This window comes from Mus musculus, chromosome 1, assembly GCF_000001635.26.
Source record: "Mus musculus strain C57BL/6J chromosome 1, GRCm38.p6 C57BL/6J".
NCBI lineage: Eukaryota > Metazoa > Chordata > Mammalia > Rodentia > Muridae > Mus > Mus musculus.
In genome coordinates this window covers 143,777,178-143,802,557 of record NC_000067.6, presented here as the reverse complement: position 1 = coordinate 143,802,557, position 25,380 = coordinate 143,777,178, and the positions used below count along the sequence as shown (strand labels likewise).

General features: G+C 37.0%; 1 protein-coding gene and 1 non-coding gene across 6 annotated transcripts in view; both read right to left on the bottom strand.

Annotated features, from left to right (window-relative positions):
• Uchl5 (ubiquitin carboxyl-terminal esterase L5) overlaps nt 1-25,324 on the bottom strand; it is a 30,233-nt gene extending 4,909 nt beyond the window's left edge. For 2 of the 5 annotated variants that reach the window (XR_387185.4, XM_006529760.4), the window contains exons 1-10: nt 25,082-25,324; nt 18,529-18,592; nt 16,323-16,428; nt 8,156-8,281; nt 8,014-8,075; nt 7,748-7,878; nt 5,733-5,796; nt 4,065-4,167; nt 2,524-2,637; nt 325-423 (exon numbers count right to left, since the gene is read on the bottom strand). Coding sequence is in view for 3 of the 5 variants with exons in the window: in XM_006529760.4 (XP_006529823.1) it covers nt 325-423; nt 2,524-2,637; nt 4,065-4,167; nt 5,733-5,796; nt 7,748-7,878; nt 8,014-8,075; nt 8,156-8,281; nt 16,323-16,428; nt 18,529-18,592; nt 25,082-25,157 (945 nt within the window). In the remaining 2 variants the exon portion in view is untranslated. The remainder of the gene's footprint in view (nt 1-324; nt 424-2,523; nt 2,638-4,064; nt 4,168-5,732; nt 5,797-7,747; nt 7,879-8,013; nt 8,076-8,155; nt 8,282-16,322; nt 16,429-18,528; nt 18,593-25,081) is intronic. The other 3 variants (XR_001785184.2, NM_019562.2, NM_001159866.1) reach the window with 3 other exon arrangements.
• LOC115487685 lies at nt 23,496-23,630 on the bottom strand. The gene has a single exon (XR_003949318.1). It is a non-coding gene; the product is annotated as a small nucleolar RNA U109 (small nucleolar RNA).
• Nucleotides 25,325-25,380: the final 56 nt, after the last annotated feature.

Sequence of the window (25,380 nt, the reverse complement as noted above, 5' to 3'; positions counted from 1 at the left end):
TTTAAAGAAAAAAACTGTTTTAATACAGAACAACCTGTGTTGTAAACATTAAGAATTATGGGCTGATACAGTAGTGGGGCGATACCTGTTTTTGTTTTAAAGTACCAGGCTACATTACTTCTCTTACAATTCAAAACAGCAGGCAAAAGAATAAAACTACAAAATACAAAACCCTAGGCAAAAAAATAACTACACAATGCAAAACACTAAGCAAAAGAATAAATCTACAAAAGCCCCAGATATTTTACCTCCATTCATGTTCATAACAATGATGGACTGGGGAGACCCTAACCTAGCTTGAATAGTCACCAAGAAACCACTTACCTTTTCCACAAGTGGAATTAACTGCTGGTGCTCAGCTAAGGTCTTTAACAATTCCATAATGAAAGGCAAGTAATTATGCTTCCTTCTGATATTTTCAATCTGAAAATAAAACACATTTTCTGATTCTATCATTCTATCATTCAATTTAAAATCCTTCATTCTCATAAACAGTATGAGGAATAAGATTTGATCCCTCCCGATAATAAAGAATGTAAAACAAGTAGCAAGTATTTTCTAGGTACAACATTTTCCCCTCAGCTTAGCAAATTGGTTTTTTAAAGTCCTCTCTGAACAATCTTCTATAGGAAAAAAAAAGAAGCCTATTCCAAGGATATTTATAAAAACATAAGCTGTGAAAACCAACTCACCAAGGTCTACAAGATAAACACCGCTGCTACTGTAAGTACACACTACTGAAGCCAAGACTAATGAGAGCAGCTCTAATTTGAAGTTAACTACATTTTCTTGAGGCCTTTGATTAGTCAGTGAGGATGGATGGCAGGGGTAAGTCTGTGCTGGGGAACACAGTCTCCCAAGTTGATACTGCATCCCATCTAGCAGATGCTCCATCCACTGCTCCTTTCCCGTTTGTAAGGCACTCCATTTCCTCAAATGAATTTGAATTTTTAATTTCTTTTAAACTAGGTGTAATTTGTTATATGTTCTTACAATTAAGTCATAGGTAATGTGTGCACCATCTTAGTATTAGGTGACAAGGAAAATAATGGTTGAAACTATCATCTCATACTTCCCCATTGCCAAAAACTTGGCCCTTTAACATCATTAACAGTGATTTGTTGCCTGTTGAGTACAACGTAACATTGTGCTGACAAAGTAAACAAATGCAACAAAAACCTAGTCCTTGCCTTGAGCATCACATGAAAAGGGAATCTTGTACTACTTCGGTACATAACCATTAGGCATCCACTATCTAAGTCCTCCTTCTATTTTCAGCTTACTGAACAGACTGTAAGTGAAGGAAGTCAGCAGTTACATAACTGTTTGTTATAACTAAAGAAAATCAAATAAGGATTCTCAAAAACCTTAGAATTTTAAAAGAAAAAATCAAGAGACAGAATTTCACGTAACTTTAAGGCATAACAATTTGGTTATACACTTAAGATAGAATATATACTAAGGAATAAGACAGACTATAAAAAACTTCACCTGTTAATACTAGTGCCCTAGCTAGATAGACAGAGAGATAGAGATAGGATGAAGCCGGGTGTGGTGGCACACGCCTTTAATCCCAGCACTTGGGAGGCAGAGTCAGGCCGATTTCTGAGTTCGAGGCCAGCCTGGTCTACAGAGTGAGTTCCAGGACAGCCAGGGCTACACAGAGAAACCCTGTCTCAAAAAAAAAAAAGAGAGAGAGAGATAGGATGAGATCCATTACTTTGTTACTAACTTAAGAAATTAATTTAAAAAATTTAAGTATTATTATTCATGAACCAAATGAGTAATGTTCAGAGGAACCAAAATTTCCATATTAATATTTAAGGCTAAGAAGTATTGAAATGTAAAAAAAGAAAATATCCAAGAAAACAAGACTAAGAAGTAGAAGTATTATATTAATTCATCTAGCACTACTAACAAAAATGTACTTCTTAACCTGAAAAAGCCCTACAACAAGCAAGCAGCCAGGCAATCACCTAGTGCGTTTTAAACCATTTTCAGCTAGTTTGTAGTAGCATGCATCAGTATTCCAGCAGGAGGTTTACTGCTGGTTCAAGGCTATTGTCCTTTATACACAGTTTACTACAGGCCAGGCACAGCCACACAGCCAGGGTTACATTTGAGACTGTCTCAAAAACAAACAAACAAAAAACAAAACCATAATTCATTCATTTTTCTACTACAGAAACTCAGAACTTTGCAAAACATGGCTGCAAGTCTTGATCAAGGCACTACACAGCACAGAAGCTGTCAAAGCCTACAGACACAAGGTCCTGATTGTCCCCAGTAGTCACAGGTAGGAGGACAGCCTGGTCATCAGGAAGAATAGTGGGTACAGTGAACTGAGACATCTAACAGGATAAAAGTCTGTTCATAAGAGCATTTAAAAAGTGAGACTCTGTCAAGGGCCTGATAATCAGTTATCATTCTGAAAACTCACCAATGATGGAAAGCAATCAAACAGCCAACATGCTTTCATCAAAAATTTACTAAAACATTATAGCCTATTTTTTAAAAACATACCTTATATCTCTTTAACTTTTGTACCTCTTCTTCAATAAGCATCTGGTTTCTGGCAACTTCTGACTGAATAGCACTTAACACGGTACTACCTTGATCTGTATCCATGGGTTCCTCCTTAGGGGGAAAAAAAAGAAACAATACCCTAATGACTGTGACTTAAGTCCTGACAACATTTAAATGATTCATATAATTATTTTCATATTTCAACTTTGTAGACAAGAATATTAGCCCAATAAGAAAACAAATTAATAGATAAAAGCCTTAAATATACCTTCCATATTTCTGTTCTAGAATATTTGACTTTCACCTACTACCAATATTGTAACATATATTCCTAAAATCTATTAAATTACAAAATAAATTTGCTTAAACTATCTGTACTGGCTAGTTTTGTGTCAACTTGACACAGCTGGAGTTATCAGAGAGAAAGGAGCTTCAGTTGAGGAAATGCCTCCATGAGATACAACTGTAAGGCATTTTCTCAATTAGTGATCAAGGGGGAAAGGCCCCTTGTGGGTGAGATCATCTCTGGACTGTGAGTCTTGGTTCTATAAGAGAGCAGGCTGAGCAAGCCAGTAAAGAACACCCCTCCATGGCCTCTGCATCAGCTCCTGCTTCCTGACCTGCTTGAGTTCCAGTCCTGACTTCCCTTGGTGATGAACAGCAGTATGGAAATGTAAGCTGAATAAACCCTTTCCTTCCCAACTGCTTCTTGGTCATAATGTGTGTACAGGAATAGAAACCTCACTAAGACACTATCTTTAAGATATGATCAAAGGACTTTTTGAAAAAATTTTCTCCACTGTTAGCTGTCTTTTCCAACCATATTTATAGCCATAAAAAGGTAATCATTAAGACTGGTAAAAATTATATATATATGAAACTAACTCCTACAAAAATACACTCTTGATTAATTGTAAGAGAAAATAGCTAAAATAATTCATTATTAACATTTAGCACCTGTCATGTTATTCTTTCAGTGATACGAAAATTTAACTCTCATGAGAATATTTTATGGTGAACACTATAATATTCATGCTTCATTAAGAAACTGAGAAAAATATCAATTCTAAAGTAACATAAATTCAGAATATTGCCCCTTAATTAAATCTATTATGAATATGAAAATCAAATTATTTTTCCCCCTGAGAGCATACAGTACCTATGCAAAAAACTTTATACTCAAAGCCCAAAGGGAATGCAAAGAAGTGAGGTTCAACTGGCAAGAGTGCTTCCTGTTCAAGCAGGATGACCAGAGTTCAGATACCACAGAAAAGCTAGGAATGGCCATACACATGCCTAGAACACTGGTGAGGTAGAAGTCAAAGGCAGGAAAATCGTTGGGACTTGCTGGCCACTAGCCTGCTTCCAAGCTTAGTTACAAACCATCCCTCAAAAAAAGAAAAAAAAAAAAAAAAGAAGCAGTGTGTGATAGAACAAGATACTACATAGCCTCCTCCAGCTTCCCTACATATCTACTCTTGACAGTTCCCCCCATCCCATATTCACAACCAAGGGTGTGTGCGTGTGTGCCCACGAACCTCTGCAAGTTGTCTTTGTAACTCTGCTATCTTCTGTTCATATATCATTTTTCTGTCAGATACAATGGCCATTAAATTAAATCGAATTTCTCCTTCACTATACCTATAAAAAAGTTTTAAAATGCAATAAAAATTATAAAATCATTAGTATTAAGATAATTCATTGTGATTACTATATAATGGAGTAAGTAAAATTTATTAGTAGCCTAATAATAAAAACTGACATTTTAATAAGGTTTTGTATATGAAAGGGCATAATGTAGCAAAAGATTATCTAAATTTCATCAACTGCAAGTACTTTAAATGGTCCATACTACTATGAATTTTATTTAAGACATTAGAAATAACATGTTTTCATCACTCCTCCTTATAAGAAATAGGGCAATCATTACTTCAATTCTCAGAGAAAAGAATTAAACCAAGACGTTACATTTGCTAGCATCTACTGATGATACTAAGCATTTTTCTCACGTCATGATGTACTGTTGGTGAATGGAATTTAAACTTTATTTATAACTCACACATAAATATAAAATATTAATTTTAATGTATAATTATAGTAAGTAGTAAAATTACTACCCTGATACCAAAAAAAAACCCTCATAACAGTATGAACTGCCCTAATTTTGAAATTACCTATAATACATAAGGAGACTTAATCTAGATAATAATATACTATAAAACATAGGCCTATATTTGTATTAGTTCAAGACTACAAGATACTTCAAAACTGTCTTAAAATTCTAGTCATCAGAAAGAATATGAACAAATATATCTAATACTTTAAATTATGTGAAAATGTTTAAAATTTTCTAGGCCTTTTTTAAATTGAAGGAATTCTATGTTCCTAACCCTATCAAATATAACCGAAATTTGTGGAAAAAATATATTAAAAGGAAAAAGAAAAAGTGGGTGTCAGGGGAGGAAATCCACTGTAGGTCTGAAGAAACCTAAGGTGACATGGAATTGTGCTGGGTCTACCTCGCTGTGACTTTACAGTGTACCGTTTTACGATTACAAGATAAACAGTACATATAACCTACCACTTCCTACAACTGAACATGTTTATATAATTATTTCAAAATAACTTCATCTTGAAAATCCTCAAACAACAGTCCAAAACTACCTGAACAAATATTTAGCAATAGTCAGCAGCTCATTTAGGGCTGGTATTGTAGTTCAGATATTGCCTACCATACCTGAGGCCCTAAGTTCAAACCCCTGCACTGCCAAAAATTAAAATGAAATAAAACAGAAATCCCCACTTAATGGATATCAATGCATTTGTCATATCATTAAATAAAATTTCTAAAATACATTTGTTCAATACATTAATTCAATCAAGAATAGGTCAGATATTTAACATAGAACATTAAAAAATTGAAACTTTTTTTTTTTTTTTTTTTTAGATTTATTTATTATTATATGTAAGTACACTGTAGCTGTCTTCAGACACACCAGAAGAGGGAGTCAGATCTTGTTACAGATGGTTGTGAGCCACCATGTGGTTGCTGGGATTTGAACTCTGGACCTTCAGAAGAGCAGTCGGGTGCTCTTACCCACTGAGCCATCTCACCAGCCCCAAATTGAAACTTTTTTAATTAAAAAAGAAAACAAAGAAACAAACAAAAAACCTTAGAAACGAGAATGATATTAGTGGAGCATTACTTTTGAATCCTTTTCTCTATTACTGGCCTCACTGCAGTAATCCAGTCATCTTGATTGCATGCACCTACAAGGAAATGTTAAACAAGAAAAGGCAATATTAACTAACATTCAAAGTTTTAATCAACAATACTTAAATAAATTGAGGACTTACACAAATGTCTTAAAGGTCTCAGAATGTAGCTTACTCTATCTGAAGACAAGTAACACTGATGCAGCCTTGGCAAAGCTCAAATTTTAGGTGTGAGCCACCATGTCTTGTGGATTCTTTTTAGCGTAATTATGTTAAGCTTTAATTCTTATTTTTTGATAAAAGAATATATTATCATTTGTATTGTTGTACTATCGTTTAACATCATGTCATGCTATCATGCAACAGAAATGTTGGTAATCACTAAAATATTTGAGAAAGCAAGGAATCAACTAGGAAATTAACTCACTTAAATGTACAACAGTGAGATAAAGATCAATACACTGAGTAATAGAGTGCTTGCCTAGCACACTGTAGCCCGGGTAGTTTATTCTCTCAGTCTCTCTCATCCCCTCACTCACTAGGTCACCCTCCCTCCTCCCCTCCTGTCACACAACTAAAAACTAGGGAAAAAAAAAAAAAGAAACCAATATGCATGTCAGTGATAAAATAAGGATCCAATCCTTACTGTGTGATTCTCTAAAAATGTAAAATTAAAAAATTGATAAGGAGTAGTAGAGTGAAAAGGATAAAAATATATATATATGCATGTATGGAAATGTCATAAAGGATAAAAACTACTTTATACAACTACTATATGTTAGGAAAAATTCAAACAAAATTGAAAACCATTTATAATACAAGGTCATTTAGCCAAAATGCCTTAATCCTCTTCTTCCCAGAAATCACATAACAGCTACTCAATAAATGTAGCTACTCTGTATTGTACTTTGTTTATATAAAATAATTACAATTGCTGGTCAACAGAAGACATAAGAGTTCAAATTAATTATTAAACTAAGGAAAACTAGCTTCTTAAAAATTATTTTAACAAGGAATAAATATTTTTAGATACAAACCTCCTCTATATGAATTATTAGTTATAAGTGTGGAAAATGATCATAAATTATGAAATTATAATCAAAACAAACCTACTTATTTGTTGTAGTGATAGGGAACAAGCCTAGGTTACCACCAAGATGCATTTCTAGGCCTAATTTTGTGTATAAAAGTATAAAATTTAATCAAAAGCATGTATTAGATTCAAATAAAGCAAAGGTTTGCTGTATTGCAATCTAATACAACAAAGGAAATTTAATGAAGTCACAAAAAAAGAATTACAATTCTTTTGTGAGGAGCCTGGAGTGTATCCTTGCCTGCCACATATTTATAAGACTGTATGTGCATATGGTGTGTCTGCCTGAAATGTGCATGCTCTGTCTCTCTCCGTCTCTGTCTCAGATGTGCACATGCTCTGTCTCTGTCTCTCTGTCTCTGACACAAATTGTTAAGCAATTTTTTAGGTTATCATAAAAAGTGCTTTTCCACACTACCCGACCCTGTGGCTCCTCCCCAGTCTGGCCGATTCTCTTCATTTGCCCACCTCTGCATTCTCATCACAGGTCCTCTAGGGCCAGCGCCCTTAAAACCTTTCCCTCCCTCCCAGGTTTCCATTGCAGAGCTGGCCTTGAACTCTCCTGCTGTAATCCCAGCAGGGGAGAGACTGAGGCAGGAGGATCACAAATTCAAGGCCAGGTTATTTAGACACAAAGTCATTATCTCAAAATAAGTAAATTTACTTATTATAATTAAAAATAAATTATGTGAGCTGTGTGCTAAAAACAAATTCATAGGTCCCAAATGAATAGTATAAGTCCTTGCTATATAATCATATCATTTAATTCCATCAAGCAATCAGGACCATATTATACTACCTCAAAGTTGCTTTCATCCTCAAAATTTAAGCAGACCTGCAGCTAACATAAGGGAGAATATAAAATCGTTTTTTCCTTATCCAAAGTAAATACCAGAACAGAAGACAAATTACCTAAATCAATTGGGCCCTCTCTTAACCCGTCTAGTTCATACAGCCTCCCATTGACTGGAACGTAACTGACAAAGTGAAAAGCATCCTCCTCTTTGGCTGGTGTCTTTGTATCAAATTCAAACATCTGCTGCCTGCAGTAAAGAAAACAGTAAGAGCCCAACAAAAGCAAATACAACAAAAATGAGAGACAGAAAATGTAAGATAGAGAGTCAGGGACAGATAGATGCTAGGCAGACAGACAGAGAGACACACATACAGTTCTTTACCTGGCAAAACTGTTGTGCACTTGTCGAATCACATCTGAGTTACTCAATGCCAGCCCCTTCATCTAAAACAATTTTGAAAAGCAGCCTATTATAACAAGCACAATCACAAATAGGTCATTGCAAGATTAAGAAGGCTACTCACAGCTGCATCAAAACTTTGAGAAAATTCTTTAAATTCTGATAATGTCTCTCCTAAATGCACATCTTGATGCGTACAGTTCAGTAGTACACTTACGATAGCCTGAGTGGCACAAGCATTATTAATTACCTATAAAATATAAAAAGGAAGAGTATTATGAGTCTGTTTTAATTTTTTTTTTAGTTGATCATATACCCTCCAAACAGAAGTAGTCTTCAAATTCTATTTCATATGGCATAAACTTTTAGTTTCCATTCTGGTCTACTTTCAGGAACTTGATAAAATTCTTGTGTGGAAGATTCTAGACAGTCAAAGAAATTTAGTAACCATTAAGACTGCAAACAAGTCCAGTTAAGGCAGCATGACCAACCAGCCTAACCTAAAACAGATAACTACAACAAAATCATTTGTCCTCCCTCCTAACTCCTTCTTCCTGAACTTACTCTTCTCAACTCAGCCATATTTAAGTATTCTGCCCAAGCTTTAACTCCTCTAGATGGCTTGTAGACTGAAATTCTGCAACGCTCATCCCACTCTCACTTCAATCTCTAATACAAGTATATGCTGTCCATAGATAGCCGTAGTGTTGCCATCAGACAGTATGCTCAACAGATTACATGGACCTTATATATACACAAGCAAAAAAACCAAGCAAAAACAAAAGGTGCCTCCTTTTTGTACTGGAGAGTTTTCTGGGTACTTTACACATACCAATTATTTTAATCTTCTCAACGAACTATAAAAATGTCTTCTTATTTTACTTTACATTTACTGAAGCTGAGACACAAAGAATTAAGTGGCTTCCCAAGGACACACAGCTAACCAAGAGACAGTCTGATTCTCCAATTTGTGTAGCAGACATCACACCAAGCTGATTCTGTATGTGGGCTTCTCCAATAAGATCATAAACTATTTTATAAAACCTTATCTTACACACAGTTCACAACACCTAAAATGTTAAGATTATACAGAACTGAAAAACAGAAAAGGGGGCTAGAGAAATGGCTCAGCCATTTCAAGTACTTGCTGCTCTTCCAGAGGACCCGGATTTGGTTCAAAGACCCCCACATCAGACAAATCACAACTATAGATAATTCCAGCTCCAGGGGATTAAATGCCCCTGGCTTCTGGACTCATGTTAACAAATATACACACGTATACATAGTTACGAATAAAATAAAGAAAAGGAAGGAAAAGCTCTGTGAGTTCAAGGCAGGCCTGGTTTATACAGCAAGTTCAAGGCCAGCCAGGGTCCCCCAATAAGATTCTGTCTAAAAAACAAACAAAAACAAAAACACAAAACACACACTCAACCCCAATCATAAATGAGGTAAAATGTGGCTTCTACAAAGAAAATAATACTGTTCAAAGATATGAGCAGATGTTCATTATGTGTATACACACACACACACACACGAGGACTAGGATCAAAATAACAAGAATCCATGTAAAAACTACACATGCCTGTCAATACTGTATCAGGGGCATAGATGGGCAGCAGATCCCAAAAGTTCACTGGCTAAAGTTTAGCCTGGCTAAAAAGGTGAGTTTCAGATTCAAAGACCTTGTCTGCAGGCAGTAAGGCAGAGAGAATTACAGAAAGATAACTGATATTCTGCTTTGGCCTCTGCATGTATATATGTGAGGATACATGCCTACAGATTTACATACATATAACATACACACATACAGAGAGAGAGGATTCCTTAAGCTTTAGTGTTCAACATCATGAGACCCTATCTCAAAAATACAGAATTAAACTAAGTACTGATAAGAATGTTGCTCATGAAGAAACTTGTGAGAAATCACAAAGATATATGAACGACATAAAACCAAACTAATATAGACGAAATAATTTTAGCTGACATATATCTTTTCCAAATACAAAATTTTTTATAGCTTTGAAAATTTGGGCAGACAATAAAGCAAATAGAATGAATTTCTAGAAAGATATGTAAAGAGTTTATATAAAAGAACAAATTGCAATGATATATTTAAGAACTAAAGAGCACTTTTGGTTGTATTAATGTGGATGCAGCCATAGGTGTCATTTACTAATTTATAAATCAATGATCTTAAAGATTTTTCTAACATATTTTTCATAGAGAAACTAAACAATAAAAACTGAGAAAGATTCGGTTGAGAGTAAAGAAAGGATTGGAGAGGACAGAAAATAAAAACAAGATTGACTAGGTTATTATCCTAACGCTAACAAAAGTGTTGACTACTAAAGGAAGACTATTCAGCCCACTTTTATGTAAATATGCAAATAAGAAATCTAGAACTCAACTAGTCAAATAAAAGAAAACCATAACAGAGCCAATCATAAATTTGTTATAAATCAAGAATAATTAAAACTCCATTCCATGTACCTTCAGCAAATTAAGAAAAACATAGGCATCATCACTGTCTTCCTCCTCCATTTTCTCAAGTCTACCCACCTATTACACACTAAGGCTGCTAGCTCTATTCAAATCTGCATCCAGCGCTACTTTCAGGCTTGCTTCCTCTCGTCTGTACCATGTTTAATGCATCGTTACAGTATAGCCAAGGCAATCTTCTAAATGAGAATCTAATCATCATCCACCGTGAAACCATTTGATAACTTGCTATTACTCAGAATACAGAGAAGAAAAGAGTCTCAATCACATAAACTGCTGCACATATGAACTCAGCTGCTATGGCTAAATGACTAAGACCTGGGCAGACGGAGCCTCCAGCATCCCAGCATGGATCGGGAGGGGTTCATGAAGTCCTACACATATCTGAGGAGCTACTGCAATTGATGGCTGTGGAGGAGAGGAGTTGGCTTTTTTGTTTTTTGGTTTTTTTTGTTTTTTTTTTTTTTTAGAAATGCGGTCCTTTACAGAATCCCCGTGCTCTGCCAGATGGGCCTGTACTCTTGCACATATAGGTGAGTAAACTCAGTGGGCTTAAAAGCAGAGTACATGACACTGGCACAGAAAAGTGGTTGTAGAATGAGACAAAAGGAGGAAGTGAATTGAAGAGAAACAGGTGCACACTGTATGCTTGTATAAAACTCTCAAGCAGTGAGTGTCCAAAATAACACAGTTAAGATTTTTAGAAGTATGTTTAAAATAATCATAGTTCCTAGGAATACTGATTGATTTTCCCTGACTCTCAAAGATAACAATACAGGAATTTAAAAACCCTGAGAAACTTTTTTTTCACCACTATATAATTCTAAAATGTATCACTGTTGCTGAACTAACTAAAAGAAAGTCTCATCTAGCTAAAATACACTGTGTGATCTGTGCCTTTCCTCCAGTTATAATCAGACAGTTGTTCTCCAGTATGTACTTATTTTCTTTTTATCTAAATGAAATGCCCAAATTTTGGCCTGATCTGTGGCCACCTGTAATAAAGACAATCTTCCTAGTTTCCTTTGCTAACTCAGGTTATGAAGTTTTTTAGGGTTTTTGTTTGTTTTAAAGTAAGCATATGACACTGACAACTTATATAAATGTCCATAAAAGCAACAGAGTGTGCTGCCCACTTCAGAGTGTCTGACATCTGCAATTATGATAGAATAAGTGAAGCTCTAGCAACAATTTTGGACCATGAAGAAACCTCTCAAATAGGAGAGAGACAGAAAGGAACAAAACTGTTGCCTATAACCTGGACACTTTGTAGAAATTACAAAAAAAGAAAAAGGAAAGAAGGAAGGAAGGAAGGAAGGAAGGAAGGAAGGAAGGAAGGAAGGAAGGAAGGAAGGAAGGAGAGGGAGGGAGGGAGGGAGGGAGGGAGGGAGGGAGGGAAAAGAGAAGAGAAGAGAAGAGAAGAGAAGAGAAGAGAAGAGAAGAGAAGAGAAGAGAAGAGAAGAGAAGAGAAGAGAAAGATTACTTACTGTAAGACCACTATTTCTCTAAACCTGTAGCTAACCTAACCTGGTTCTAATATGCTGCCTACTCAACTTCAAATTCCATGACAATCTCCCTACTCTTCTCCATAGTTGGCCTTCTTTCTTGTAGAATCTTCTACTAGTCACAATTCCTTTTACCATGAAGCTGCTGTTAACCTAGAATAACCCTCAGCCTTTTCCTTTAGTTAATACCTACTTAACCTACAGTTTCAGCTAAACTACTTGCAACTTACTCAGACTTGTTTAGCAAATTACTTCACCCTCAAACGTTTGACTCCTTGGTCCATTTCTACCTAGGGGTTCTTGAAAAGTGAGGCCTGGGAAAGATGTCTTTCTAGGGGGGGTTGTGCCATACTCGTATTCTAATAATGTGCCTTAGAGTGGGCTCTTTGGGTCAGCTTTATCAGCTGCCTCCTGTGGGACAGAAGACTATGGTAATCTACATGAATCAGATCTATGAAAACCATCACCACTACAAATTAGTTGGAATTTCCCTCTAAGACAATACCATGCATACTGTCAAAAAGCATTGTGTGAAAAGTCAATACCATCGTAATCCCACTGGCAGAAGACAACTGGAAGTTCCACCCATGGAACTTTTTCTGGATTTTGCTTCACACAACCCTTTCCTTAATTGATTTTGATTTATATACCAGCTCTAGTAAACCAAAGTTGTTAAGTGTGAAGTCCGTGTGTCTTTCTACTACTCAATCGCCTCTCTCCTGAAAGGCAGAAGGGATGGAGTCAGACAAACAGAAAGGACGTTAATAGACCATGTCTTCATTGTCAGTAACATGGCATGTTTTGTATAAAAGCGTTACTGTAATCAGCCTTTAAAGTATGATCACATCTACCTCAAATGGATTTAGATCCTGAAAATACTCCTAAAGTCTAGACACTCTTTCCTGAACACTAAGTCCTTAAAACATAATATCAAGGATGATGTATTTATGTAATAATTCTCTTAACAGGCTCACGTGAAATATAAGATTTGCAAATTAGTAAATTTTAAAGTGAAATTGACCTGAAATATAGAATAAAAAATTATAGGGAAGTAATTAATTTGACACCTTAAGAATAGTATAATAATAGTACAATACAAATAAACTATTAAATTACAGTAAGATAGAAATGTAAGGGCTGGTGAGATGGCTCAGCGGATAAGAGCACTGACGGCTCTTCCGAAGGTCATGAGTTCAAATCCCAGCAATCATATGGTGGCTCACAACCACCCGTAACGAGATCTGACGCCCTTTTCTGGAGTGTCTGAAATCAGCTACAGTGTACTTACATATAATAAATAAATAAATAAATTTTAAAAAAAAAGAAAGAAAGAAAAAAAGAAATGTAACCCCTGGGGGCTGGGATGGGGCTGGACAGATGGCTCAGGAACAGAAGAGCATTAGCTGCTCTTCCTGGGGATCTGGGTTTGATTCCCAGAACTCACATGATATTAGCAACTAATTGGAACCACTCCAGTTCCAGGGGATGCACTGCCCCCTTCTGGCCTCTGCAGGCAATGCATGCGTGTACTGCAAAGGCATGTCAAACACATCATTTTTTCTAATCTCAAAAAACATTTAAAAAAGAAAGAGAAAATGTAATGAATAACTAAGAAAATAATCAAAGGACACCAGAAATTATAAAGTTTTACTGTAGTAACAACTCTTTTATATCAAACACTCTTTTAAACCTTACCAATAGCAAGGTCTCTGGCACATGTCTGTAATCCCAACAGTTGGGAACCTGAGACAGAAGAGCAAGTTCCAGACCAGTCTATACTACGTAGGGGCTCCCTTCCTCTCTGCAAAACTCACACCAACAATAAAGCCTACTGCTGTAACAACAGAAACATAGTTAAAGCTTGAGTAAACCACACATCTTAATCTTAATGACTGGATGGTAGTGGGCTCAAGTTCTTTAATCATGATAGCCTTAGACACAAGCAGTTCAGTCTCCATTTACTGAATACTGCATGCCATGTACTATATTTCAAAGAAAAATTCCCAACTCTCAGATTTACAAGCTAATGTGGAAAAAACAACAAATACAGACATAGAAAAGCACACACATATAGAAACACAAAGAAAAATACAACAATAGTGGCCATCTCTGAATCACTCTTTCAGTTTCAATATCATATCTTTTAGAAGCTTACAACTTGTGTAACAGATACATAGTCTACTTATTGACCAGATGAGTTGAAATATTAAAAGTGGCTAGTCCTGGTCAGTGTGGGATTACAAAATATTTATGTTCAAATATTTTTTCTAAAAGTACTCCTGTACTTTTAGAAAGAAGTGATGTTTTAACGCAACAATAAAAACATATTTTCATATAGATCAAGGAAATTTTAACTTCTCTTAAAACTATTCAATTCAGAAAACAGAAAAAAATGAAAAATAAGCAAACAAACAAAGAGAAGAACAGGTTACCAAAGAGAAGAGCCATGGCCTGACCTAACAGGTAGGAATGAGAATCGCTTAAAATACTTTATGATTTGGGAATATCAGAAACAACCAATTTTTAAATTAAATAGTATTTTTTGCTTGGATTTCAAACTCTTACCAAACTAATTAATTTAACTATTTTAATTCTTTTATTTCATTTTTTCCAAACAACGGGCCAGACATATGGATGAAATACACTCAGGATTTCACTTAACAAGGCAGGTCTTCAGGCAGGCCATGAATCTCTACAGAGCGCAAAGGCCCTTCCTATGCTCAATTACTTCTCCCATAATTCTAACTGAGACAGCTTTTACTGTTCCGGTCTTTCCATTTGCTGATGGCATAAAAGTAATGATGTTAAAAAAAAAAAAAAAAAAGTAGCATTAAGCAGTTTAGCTTCACACAGCTAAAATTTTTAAATGAAGTAGCTTCCCAGAAAAATATCATTTATAAGGCAGCAAAAATTATTTTTATTAAATTTTGATCTTGGGGATCTTAGAGCATAATCTTTACTATTTTATGGAATGAGATATATAGTCCAAATACCTTCTGCAGAGCACAATACCAAGAAATACAAGCTGTTTTGAGAAACAATACTTGTGTGATAGTTTGAGGTGTCGGGTAAGTTAATGCCTTTTTTTCTAGAATATTATTCTTACTTGAAAGATAAATGACTAACCAATATGATTCAATCAAGAGTATCTGACAAACATTTTCCATAAAATAAGTAATATCACCCTATGGCACTAAGGAAATTTGACAGATGTTTATCATTGATTTGAACTTAATAAAAATTGAAAGTTTATAAAACTCTTGAGCAAACCCTAAGTTTATAAATTTCATGACATAATTTTTCTAATAAAACAGAGAATGATTTTAGCACATGATTTGCTACAATCCTCAGTTCAATCAAATTCATCAGTGTTTGAATGATGATCAACAGTGAGTTTTCCATAACTAAAGTTGCTACCCAATCAGGCAGAATCAAAACAACAAAGGATAAAATAATCCAAAGAAATGTAACAGAGCACATGGCACATTGCATAATGCAACTAACATTTTTGTTTTGTTTCATGTTTGTTTTCTGATTTCCATACACTGTTAAAGAATATTACAATTACCTAAAAATAATCTTCTTTACTCCTCTAATTACAAGCATACTGAAGTACAGATTTTCTTAACTTACTTCAACCAAAAGCAAACCAAAACAAAGACAGACTAAATGGAGAAACAGAACAGACAATCTGTGTAGGAGCCACTAACCAGGTAATATACACATTTGAGAAGATTTAAAACAATGGACTTCTTTTTAGTACTCTTTAATTTTAGTTTGATAAATACAGTTTTGTTTTAAAATGTTATTTGAGATTTAGAACATTTCTTTGTTTTTTGGGTTTTGGTTTTTTTTTTTTTTTTTTTGGTTTTTTCGAGACATGTTTTTTCTGTGTAGCCCTGGCTATCCTGGAACTCACTCTGTAGACCAGGCTGGCCTCGAACTCAGAAATTTGCCTGCCTCTGCCTCCCAAAGGCTAGGATTAAAGGCATACACCACCACGCCCGGCCAGAACATTACTTTGTTATAGAGTGATTGCCTGTTATACTAGAAACCCTGAGTTTTCGTACAAGCTACTTATATTAACATGTAATTTAAATTTTGCATCAACGTTAATTTTTAATCAACTAATCACTTTTTAAATGTCTCAGTTTTATTGTCTATACACTATATAACAGAAGATAACCATATACACAAGACTTGTTTCTGGCAATAAATTTTAATGTGTAAAGGGTCTGACCCCACAACAAAAGAAAGTACTAAACTAGAATCTATAGGCCATACCTGCTTGGCAAAAAATATTGTTTCAAGTCTGGAGTCCTGGACCACAGAGCCAGCAGGTTCTTCTCCTGGCTGCCACTTGAAAAGAAAAATTAACCCATGAACTGGCCTACAAAATAAAAAACTAAATTAGCAACACCAAAACCAGATTCTTACCATCAATATATTAAGTCATAGCTATGTAACAAAGAATATGCGAATTAACTAAGTTAATGAATATGGAAATTTAACTAAGACAGGCATTTATAGTCATTACAATGTTGGCTTAACAGCTAGGAATACTAAAACCTAAATCAGTCATAACAGAATTATATAAAGTTTATTCTCAAATCTGTAGACAATTCAACAATTCATTTATCTTTTATCAACTCACTTAAAAATTAGAAAAATGACTGAGTGAGTGTGGTAGCACAGGCCTACAAACCCAGCACTTGGGAGGTAGGGGCATCCTGGGCTCTGAAGTTTGAGGCCAGCCTGGGCTACATGTGGCCAGGAAATGTTTTTTTGGTTTTTCGAGACAAGGTCTCAACTAGCCTTGGCCATCCTAGAACTCACTCTGTAGACCACGCTGGCCTGGAACTCAGAGATCTGCCTGCCTCTGCTTCCTGAGTGCTAAGATTAAAACATGCACCACCATACCCAGCTAGTGGCCCTGTGTTAAAACAAAGGAAACCAAAAATAAAGTATATAGCAAAGCTGGAAGCTATTTGCTCACATCAAATCCCAGTATATAGGGTGCTTATATAAAAGCAGCAGAATGCATACATACTATTAACTCTAGGAAATCACTTTTTTTTTTTTTTTTGGTTTTTTTTCGAGACAGGGTTTCTCTGTATAGCCCTGGCTGTCCTGGAACTCACTTTGTAGACCAGGCTGGCCTCAAACTCAGAAATCTGCCTGCCTCTGCCTCCCAAGTGCTGGAATTAAAGGTGTGTGCCACCACGCCCAGCTAGGAAATCACTTTTGCATAATTATTGAATCTATGTATAATCCTCATGACTACTGCCATCTTATGCATAATGAAATTATTCATTCTTAATGGAATAAACATTAAGTCATTATTTAAAATTTCTTATTTTGACAGCTTTCTTCAGCAAGAATTAGTCTCTTATTTTGTCTGCAATCACTGCCCTTTCTATGGGGAAGATGAAAATAGGAGAAACTCACCTTTTTCTCACTACTAAAAACAATACAGTAACTTTAAGTACCCTTTTCCCCTTTAATTACTTTACAGGCTTTTTGTGACAAAATCTCACCCTGTATAGCCCATGTAAGACTTACTTTATAGCTAATTTGGCCTCAAACTTATGACAGTCCTTTTGCCTCAGCCTTCTAAACTCTGAGAGTACAAATAATCAGGCATCAGGCCTGGCTGCCATTTTTCCCTTGAAAAGCCACCTTCTTGTCCCCATTATAAAGCTATGAACGTTCTCAAAATGAAAACTCATTTGGTCCTCCATCCACAGTTAGTCAATGTGTTTTGTCTGTATGTGGAGACAGAACCTCACTTCATACTCCAGGTGACCTGGCTAGGATGTACACATTCAACACTTTGCAGGAGCTACCACTCCTCCTGCCGTAGTCTCACCTCGCACTTCAGCTCTGGGAGGAGGCGGTTCTTATCAGAAAGCTGGTGAAAGTTTCTTCCTAGCATCAACATTTGGAATTTGAACTTTTAACCTTCTCAGGAAACAATACCATAGCATATGATCTATCTGTGCTTTCCTAGCCTATTATTATTTTAATGATAAAATACACTTTAGGGTTTAATGCTATTGAACTGTAAGTGAATTTTGTGAATTTATAATCATAAAAATGTAGATAGTTTTAATTTCTTGCATGTAACATACCCATGAATCTCAGATTCTTGGTTATAAACTCAGGATAATACTTATTCTACAGAATTGAAAACAATAACAAAACCAAAACCTAAATTCAAGTAAAATGAAAAGACAAATTGAAGTATCTTTTAAAAGTGTGCTGAGGGCTGGAGAGATGGCTCAGAGGTTAAGAGCACTGACTGCTCTTCCAAAGGTCCTGAGTTCAAATCCCAGCAACCGCATGGTGGCTTACAACCATTCGTAATGAGAGCTGATGCCCTCTTCTGGAGTGTCTGAAGACAGCTACAGTGTACTTACATATAATAAATATATCTTTTTTTAAAAAAGTGTGCTGAAACATAGATAAATACAATTAAAACTTCACTTACTTTAGCTTTTCAAAACTCTCAGGTTCTAAGCTCCATATTTCTTCTACTTGGGCCCCTCGGCAACCTGAAACAAGAAATTATTTTCTTTAGAAAACAAAAAAACCTATTTTCTCCTTTACCAGGAGATAAAATACTAACTAAAAGAAAGGCATATGCCAGGGCAACAAGACATGACAAATTAGAATGGTAAAAGTGCTACCACCACCAGCCAAGCCCACTGCTGCCTTTATTGTTTCCCAGAGCCTTAGTGTGAGATCATAGTATTAAGATTCAAGAGTTTATTTAAATCAAATAGAACCCTTAATGTCTGTATCTCAATCCTTGGCTCCTTGTTTCTTACTCTGTCCTTAACTCTTTTTAAATCATTATACTTTTCTCTTCTATGAAATAGCACTTAACAATGACTTTCAACCTTTAGTTTTGATACATTCCAAGTATATTCTCTACTCACCCCTTTCCCTAACCCAAGCTCACTCTTCTACACCATTGTTTTCCAACCACGCTTATTATGACTATTTTGTTCTCCTGGGAAAATGCAGCAATATCTATAGCCTTTTCCTTTTCTTTTTTTTTAAGATTTATTTATTATTTATTTTTATATGTAAGTACTATGTAACTGTCTTCAGACACACCAGGAGAGGGTGTCAGATGTCATTAAGGATGGTTGTAAGCCACCATGCAGTTGCTGGGATTTGAACTCTGGACCTTTGGAAGAGCTGTCAGTGCTTTTAACCACTGAGCCATCTCTCCAGCCCTCCTTTTCTTTCTTTTCCTTTCTTTTCTTTTTCTAGTCAATAGCATGAACAATTCAGGTGACTTACCACTGGCATCTAGTAGAAAGAGATAACCACAAACATCCTACATTACACAGGACAAATTATCTGACTAGATAGATAATACATCTATTATTCCAGGTACTAGGAAAGCTAAGACAGGTGGATGATTCGAATACAGTAGTTGAGAGCCTCCAGTATTATCTAAAACAATAGTTTTAGCCCCAGCCAAGAAACTTCATTCTAGAAGTACCACAGTACTCACAAAGTATTCAGCTTCTTAAACCGCTAAATTTGAATCATGGCTCGACCATTACTACATATGACCATTTTGCCTCTATATTATTCTCACACAGTTGTGAAGGCAAAAATGAGAGAATAAATAAGACATAGAGTGCCTAACACTAAAAGCCACTAGATGGCGGCTAGCATTATTATAAGACATAAAAATAACTATCTACCAGAATCTCTTGTGTGTAAACAGTTTCGGATAGTGTTTCTCTAAAATCTACACAATATGATGTCAACACAAGAATATTCAGGATATTAACTTGTCTGAATTCTCTATAGCTACTACAAATTAAAGTCTACATTTGCTTGCAGTTGTCTGGAAACCTAACTCCTGATGTTCCAGTGAGTACTCAGGAAGCCTTCAGATCACCTTTTCTTTTAATGGCTCTCTGTTAAGGTTAGCATACCTAGATTCAATCTGGAGCACAAAAGAACTAAGTTCAAGTTCACATCATCCCATGTCTCCTGCTTCACTCTCTCAAACGCTACACTTATGGGGATGAGCCTAGCTGTCTTGAAGCTCAACTTTGAGAAAGGAGACAACAAATCTGAACTTTGCTTTCCTCGTGTACATATGAATCAATGTCAGTATCTGTTTTGTTTAAAGGAGAAAGAGAGTTTGATTGAGAGAGAGACTGAGAAAAGTTTTCCTGTTATACACAGAGTGGTAAGGGAGAAAATACTACACACAAAGAACTTAATGCAGACTCTCCTACCATTAAATAAAAAGTTGAGGAGTGTCAGGTGGTAAAATGTCTGTGCATAAGAAGGAGGGCCTAAACTTGGATCCCCAGCTCCCACATACACAGGCTTCCATAGCACTAACCCCTGGGAGGCAGGAGCGGCAGGCAGGCAGGGTTTTGGGGTTTTTGTTTTATTTTGTTGTTTTCTAGAGCTTATTGGCCAACTGGCATAGGTGAGACTCAAGCTGAATGAGAGACCCTATCTCAAAAACCAAAGTGGAGAATAACTGAAGAACATACATTATCTCCCTCTAGTCAGTATAAAGATGAATACATACATACTATACACACACACACACACACACACACACACACACACTCACACACGCTGAGGGAAGAGTTTTGAAAGTTAATGAACTACTAGCATTCATCAAGTACTTTCTGTAGGCCATGTACAGTAGCAGGCCCTGGAGAGACAAACATTAATAAACCTGAGTGTAACACTTAGAAGCCCTATCATCCAATACAGTCAAATCAAAGACAGTGCAGGATGCATAAGTTATATATGAAAGATACATAGGATATATTTATTCTACAAGTTCAGGGCTCGACAGATCACTCATTGGTTTATGAGAACATTTTCATGAGTAAATGAACTAAATCCTACACCATATGATCATCTAATGTCATCCAGACCAGAACACTCTAAGGAGGTTCTAAAATTTAAATAACAGAATTCTTTAAATATTTATGAACTAACATACCATACTGATACTACTGATCTTTCTTATAGAATTATATGAAACTCCAAAACTAATTTCAAAATTATTCTCATTTTCTTTTCTGCCCCCTTAGTTTCACTAATCAACTGAATCTGACCTTGAACTTCTGACTCTTCTGCATCAGCCTCCCATGCCTGATCAAAAATAGTAATAGTTTTGTATGGTCTGAAGAATGATTTACAATAGTCATACCTTTGGTTTTGAATGAGTGATTTTATTAAATATATAGCAATTCAAAGTAAATGAACAATCAGTAAATTACAGGTAGACAGCAAAGCATCATTAAATTGGCCTCAACTTGTCCAGTCGGTTTCTGCTGGGATCTGTGCATGTTGTGATTAGTTCCTGTACCTGGAAGGTTCACTGGAGGGGACATTCTGCTCTGCCCGAAACTCTCTGAGGAGCTCCAGCCAACAATTTCCTTCCCCAACGCATTTCTGCTAGATCTATTAAGAACCTCATAGATTTTAAGTGCCTGGTTTGGATTTTAAGATTTAATTACATGTATAAATATTTTGTCTGCATGTATATATGTGCACAACATGGATACGTGGTGCTTATAGAGGTCAAAATAGAACACTGGTCTCTGGACTAGAGTTAGAGACAGTTGTGAGCTACCATGTGGGTGCTAGGAATGGAATCCATATCCTATGGAAGAGTAATCAGTGCTTTTAACAGTTCAGTCAGTGCAACTCTCCAGCCAATGGTGATGCTCTTTTTAATTGTTTATTTTTTAATATTTAAATTATGTGTGTGCATACATGTAAGTTCAGGTGTCCTTGGGACCCAAAGGATTTCATGGAGCTAGAGTTAGAGGCAGTTAGAAGCATATATGCTCTATCCACTGAGCCATCTCCCCAGTCACAATTTGATGTTTTGTCTACTTCATCTTTTGCTATGTATTCTTTTACTTTAGCTTGCTGTGTACTTAATAAACTCACTTATTCCAAACCAAGAGTATAGCGATATCAGGATGATTATCCTAACCATATAGGATAATAATTTTCTTAAAAATATACCTGGAAACACCCCCCCTTCCCTATGAAATATACTTTGGTGTTCTCCTAAAATATTGCTAGTGCTTTTTTAAATGACGGCTAGAGTCTCTATCTTCCAACAGATGGAATCTCAACAAGTTTTCCATCACCAAGTTTACCAAAAGCAGTAGGGAGGACTCCAGCTTCTGCGTCCCTAACAAAGAAGAGTCCAGAAGTTTTCCTCAGCCCTGTTCTCAGTTATCCCATGGTATAAAGATCATGGTGTACATACATGATATGTGGCTGGTGATGTGAGCAAACAGCTAACCTCTCAAAGGATCTGCACAGTTTGAACTTGACTGAGAGCCCTCAATTAGAGACTAATACCCTTTAAATGAATCAGTGCTGCTTTGGGGAATACAATTATAAACAATACGTATGTACTTCCCAAGACTACATTTCTTGTGTGAAGCCAAGCTTTATCTTCTTTCTTTCCTCAGAACAAAGTAAAATACACCTTAGATGTGATCATAAGTGACTTAATTTCAAGGACCCAATTAATTCCCATCCGTATTTAAGCATGAGGCAGTAATTACAGATGAAGAAATACTCCAGACTTCTCTCCTGTCAAAGATATCTGTATCTTGCTACACCTGTGTCAACACAGTGAAGGCTACGTTAGACAGTGAGTTCATTTCAAAAACATTGCAATAGTATTCATAATACAAACAGATGTTTCACTTTCAGACAAGTAAACTTCCAAACCCTATTGTAAATATAAGAACTGGACAAGGAAAAAATGAAAATAATTAGAATAAAGCATTTTTTCCTTTGAAGCAGCTAATGTTATAAATTACCTTCATTTAATGTGCAAAATCCTTCTACACTAGGAGCCAACAATCCATTACTAACAATCCGTTACTGACGACTGCTTTACTCAGTATGTGCAGATGCACTTATATTACTAAAATGTCTAACTTTAAATTATTTTCAAATTCCAAGTTTTCTGTACATGTGAAACTGAAAACAGCAGCTAGTTTACGGACTCCACTAATTTCTTTCTTTTATTGTGTATGTGAGTGGAGAATACTAAGGTACATGTGCCACAAACGAGTGGGTGGCTTTCAGAAGGGGTCAGCTCCTTCTTCCATGGTCCAGGAGTCATCAGGCTTCGGTAACCAGGCTGGCTATACCACCAGCCCTAGACTGCATTAGTTTCAAAATAAACTTGGGCCACTATCTCTGAACGTCAACTTTTTAAATGACAGTTAAAGATTTTGAGAGGAAAAATTATCACTTAACCTGTAAACATTTCAAATTCTGTAATGTCCAAAACTGATCTAATTTTCTTTCCTATCAAGTCTATTCTTCAAATGATACTTTATTTATCCACCCAAGCCAGAAGCACGTTTGACTCTTCTTTCCTACAGTCAGTCAACTCCTGCTAATTTTCTTTTCTCTTTCTGTAGGAGAAATATACTACTACTCAACCTCTACTGTAAGGTTGGCAGCCCTGAGAACTCCTCTTTTAGTGTAGCATGTTCTGGATGCATTCCTGCTCCAAATAGAATGAGGAGAAGGTATTTCCACATGCAACCTGAGATTGAAATACTACCTAACTGCTGACTCTACTTTCTCTGTACCCCAGGGCTTAATGTCAAGCCAATCACCCACAAACTTACCATTTTCAAAAAGAGTCATCTCATTCATTCTATCTTAACTCTAAATACTGTAAGCACAATCATGTTAATCACAAACTAATTTTAATTATGTTTGATCTCCACATCTTTTTCAGAGTAAGTCCCCAGTGACTTCCAGGCAATCTAATCTATACAATATGGTATCTGATTTGGCGTGGCTTTACCTTTTTACCTAAGATCTCTACACTGCCTGCCTATTCATTACACCATATTTTAGTTACTTTGCTGGCTGCTCCATAAGCTACCTTTAGGTAACCACACTAGATCATGCTTCCTTTTGCCCAGCTCCTCTGTGATCTACACAGTTAAAACAATTTCTGTATACTCTTAAACGTAAACCAACATGTTATTCTAGATTGACTCTCAGTTCTTCAGACCAGCATTCCGATTATTCACATTAAAATTTCCAACTCCGTAACTGTATGCCCGAAGTACAGTTGAACATATGTTACGCAATGCTCGAAATATTCAGCCATGTACAGTACACAAAATCTACATTAAGGTTTGCTATATTTTGGGTACACATTTTAACAAAACAGTTAAAAACAATATCTTAGAAAAAATCAAAATGAAAATGGAGGGAAAAAAAAACTCCCCCAAAACGTTGGGAACACGAGGAAGGATAAACTGTCCTATTGGTTGAGTAGTACGGAAGGAAATAAAGTCAGAGAGAAATTCAGAGCTAAGCATGTGGCCTCTGAGCAAAAGCACTACCTCGAGAAAACTCAACTTCACAGGAAGTCAAAAAAGGAGGGAGTAAAAGAATTGCGGGAAGTAGAGTGCAGACCCGCGTAGACGGTTATCTGTGGAGGTCCGGAAGAGGTGCCCACATACGAAAGGTGAAAGTTCTGCTTTTGGGAAACTAGAATCTCGAGTTTCTGGGCGGCTGGAGCCTCAGACACCACCCGGGGAAACACACGCCCTAGACCGGCTGCTCCGCAGGACCGACAGCCTGAGCGATGCACCTGACCACACTGGAGACAGGGAGGCTCCGCAGGGAAGGGACAGTGGAAAGGACAAGAGAAGCGCGGAGGAGATGATGAGGGAGGGAGACAGGGAAGGAGGACGCTCGAGGCAATTCAAGTGTCCGAGTCCCAAGTCCGGAGAACACAGCAGTGCACAGGCAGAGGGACTCCTTCCCCTCGTGGTGTGGCTCCCAAGATCACTGCGGAGACGCGGCCGCCCCGGGCCGAGGACGCGGCAGAAGCCCTACTTTCCACACACGCCGACTCCAGTCCCTGAAGTCACTTCTCCGACGCCGGGCGTCGGTGGCGGCAGGTGACCGCCTGGCCCAACGCGGGCCTCCTCCCGGAACCCCCGGCCCAGGACGGTCCCCCTGGTGCTCACCGAATCCTTTAATGAGCTCGGTGAAGACCCCGGGGTCGCTTTCCATGAGACACCACTCCCCGGCATTGCTCGACATGGTCCCCGACCACACACACACCGCCCCGCTTCCACCTCGCGCTCTCCGGAGCCCCGCAGCACAAGCTGCCACCGGCCGCAGACCTCAGCAAAACCCGCCGCCGAGCGTCAACCCCACGTCACCCCGCCTACTTCCCGACAGCCTCCGGGCGCCGTCACCTGCCGCGCGCCGGAGCACAGAAGGACGCTCTAGCCACCCGGGAGACGTCGAAACGCCTCTCCTG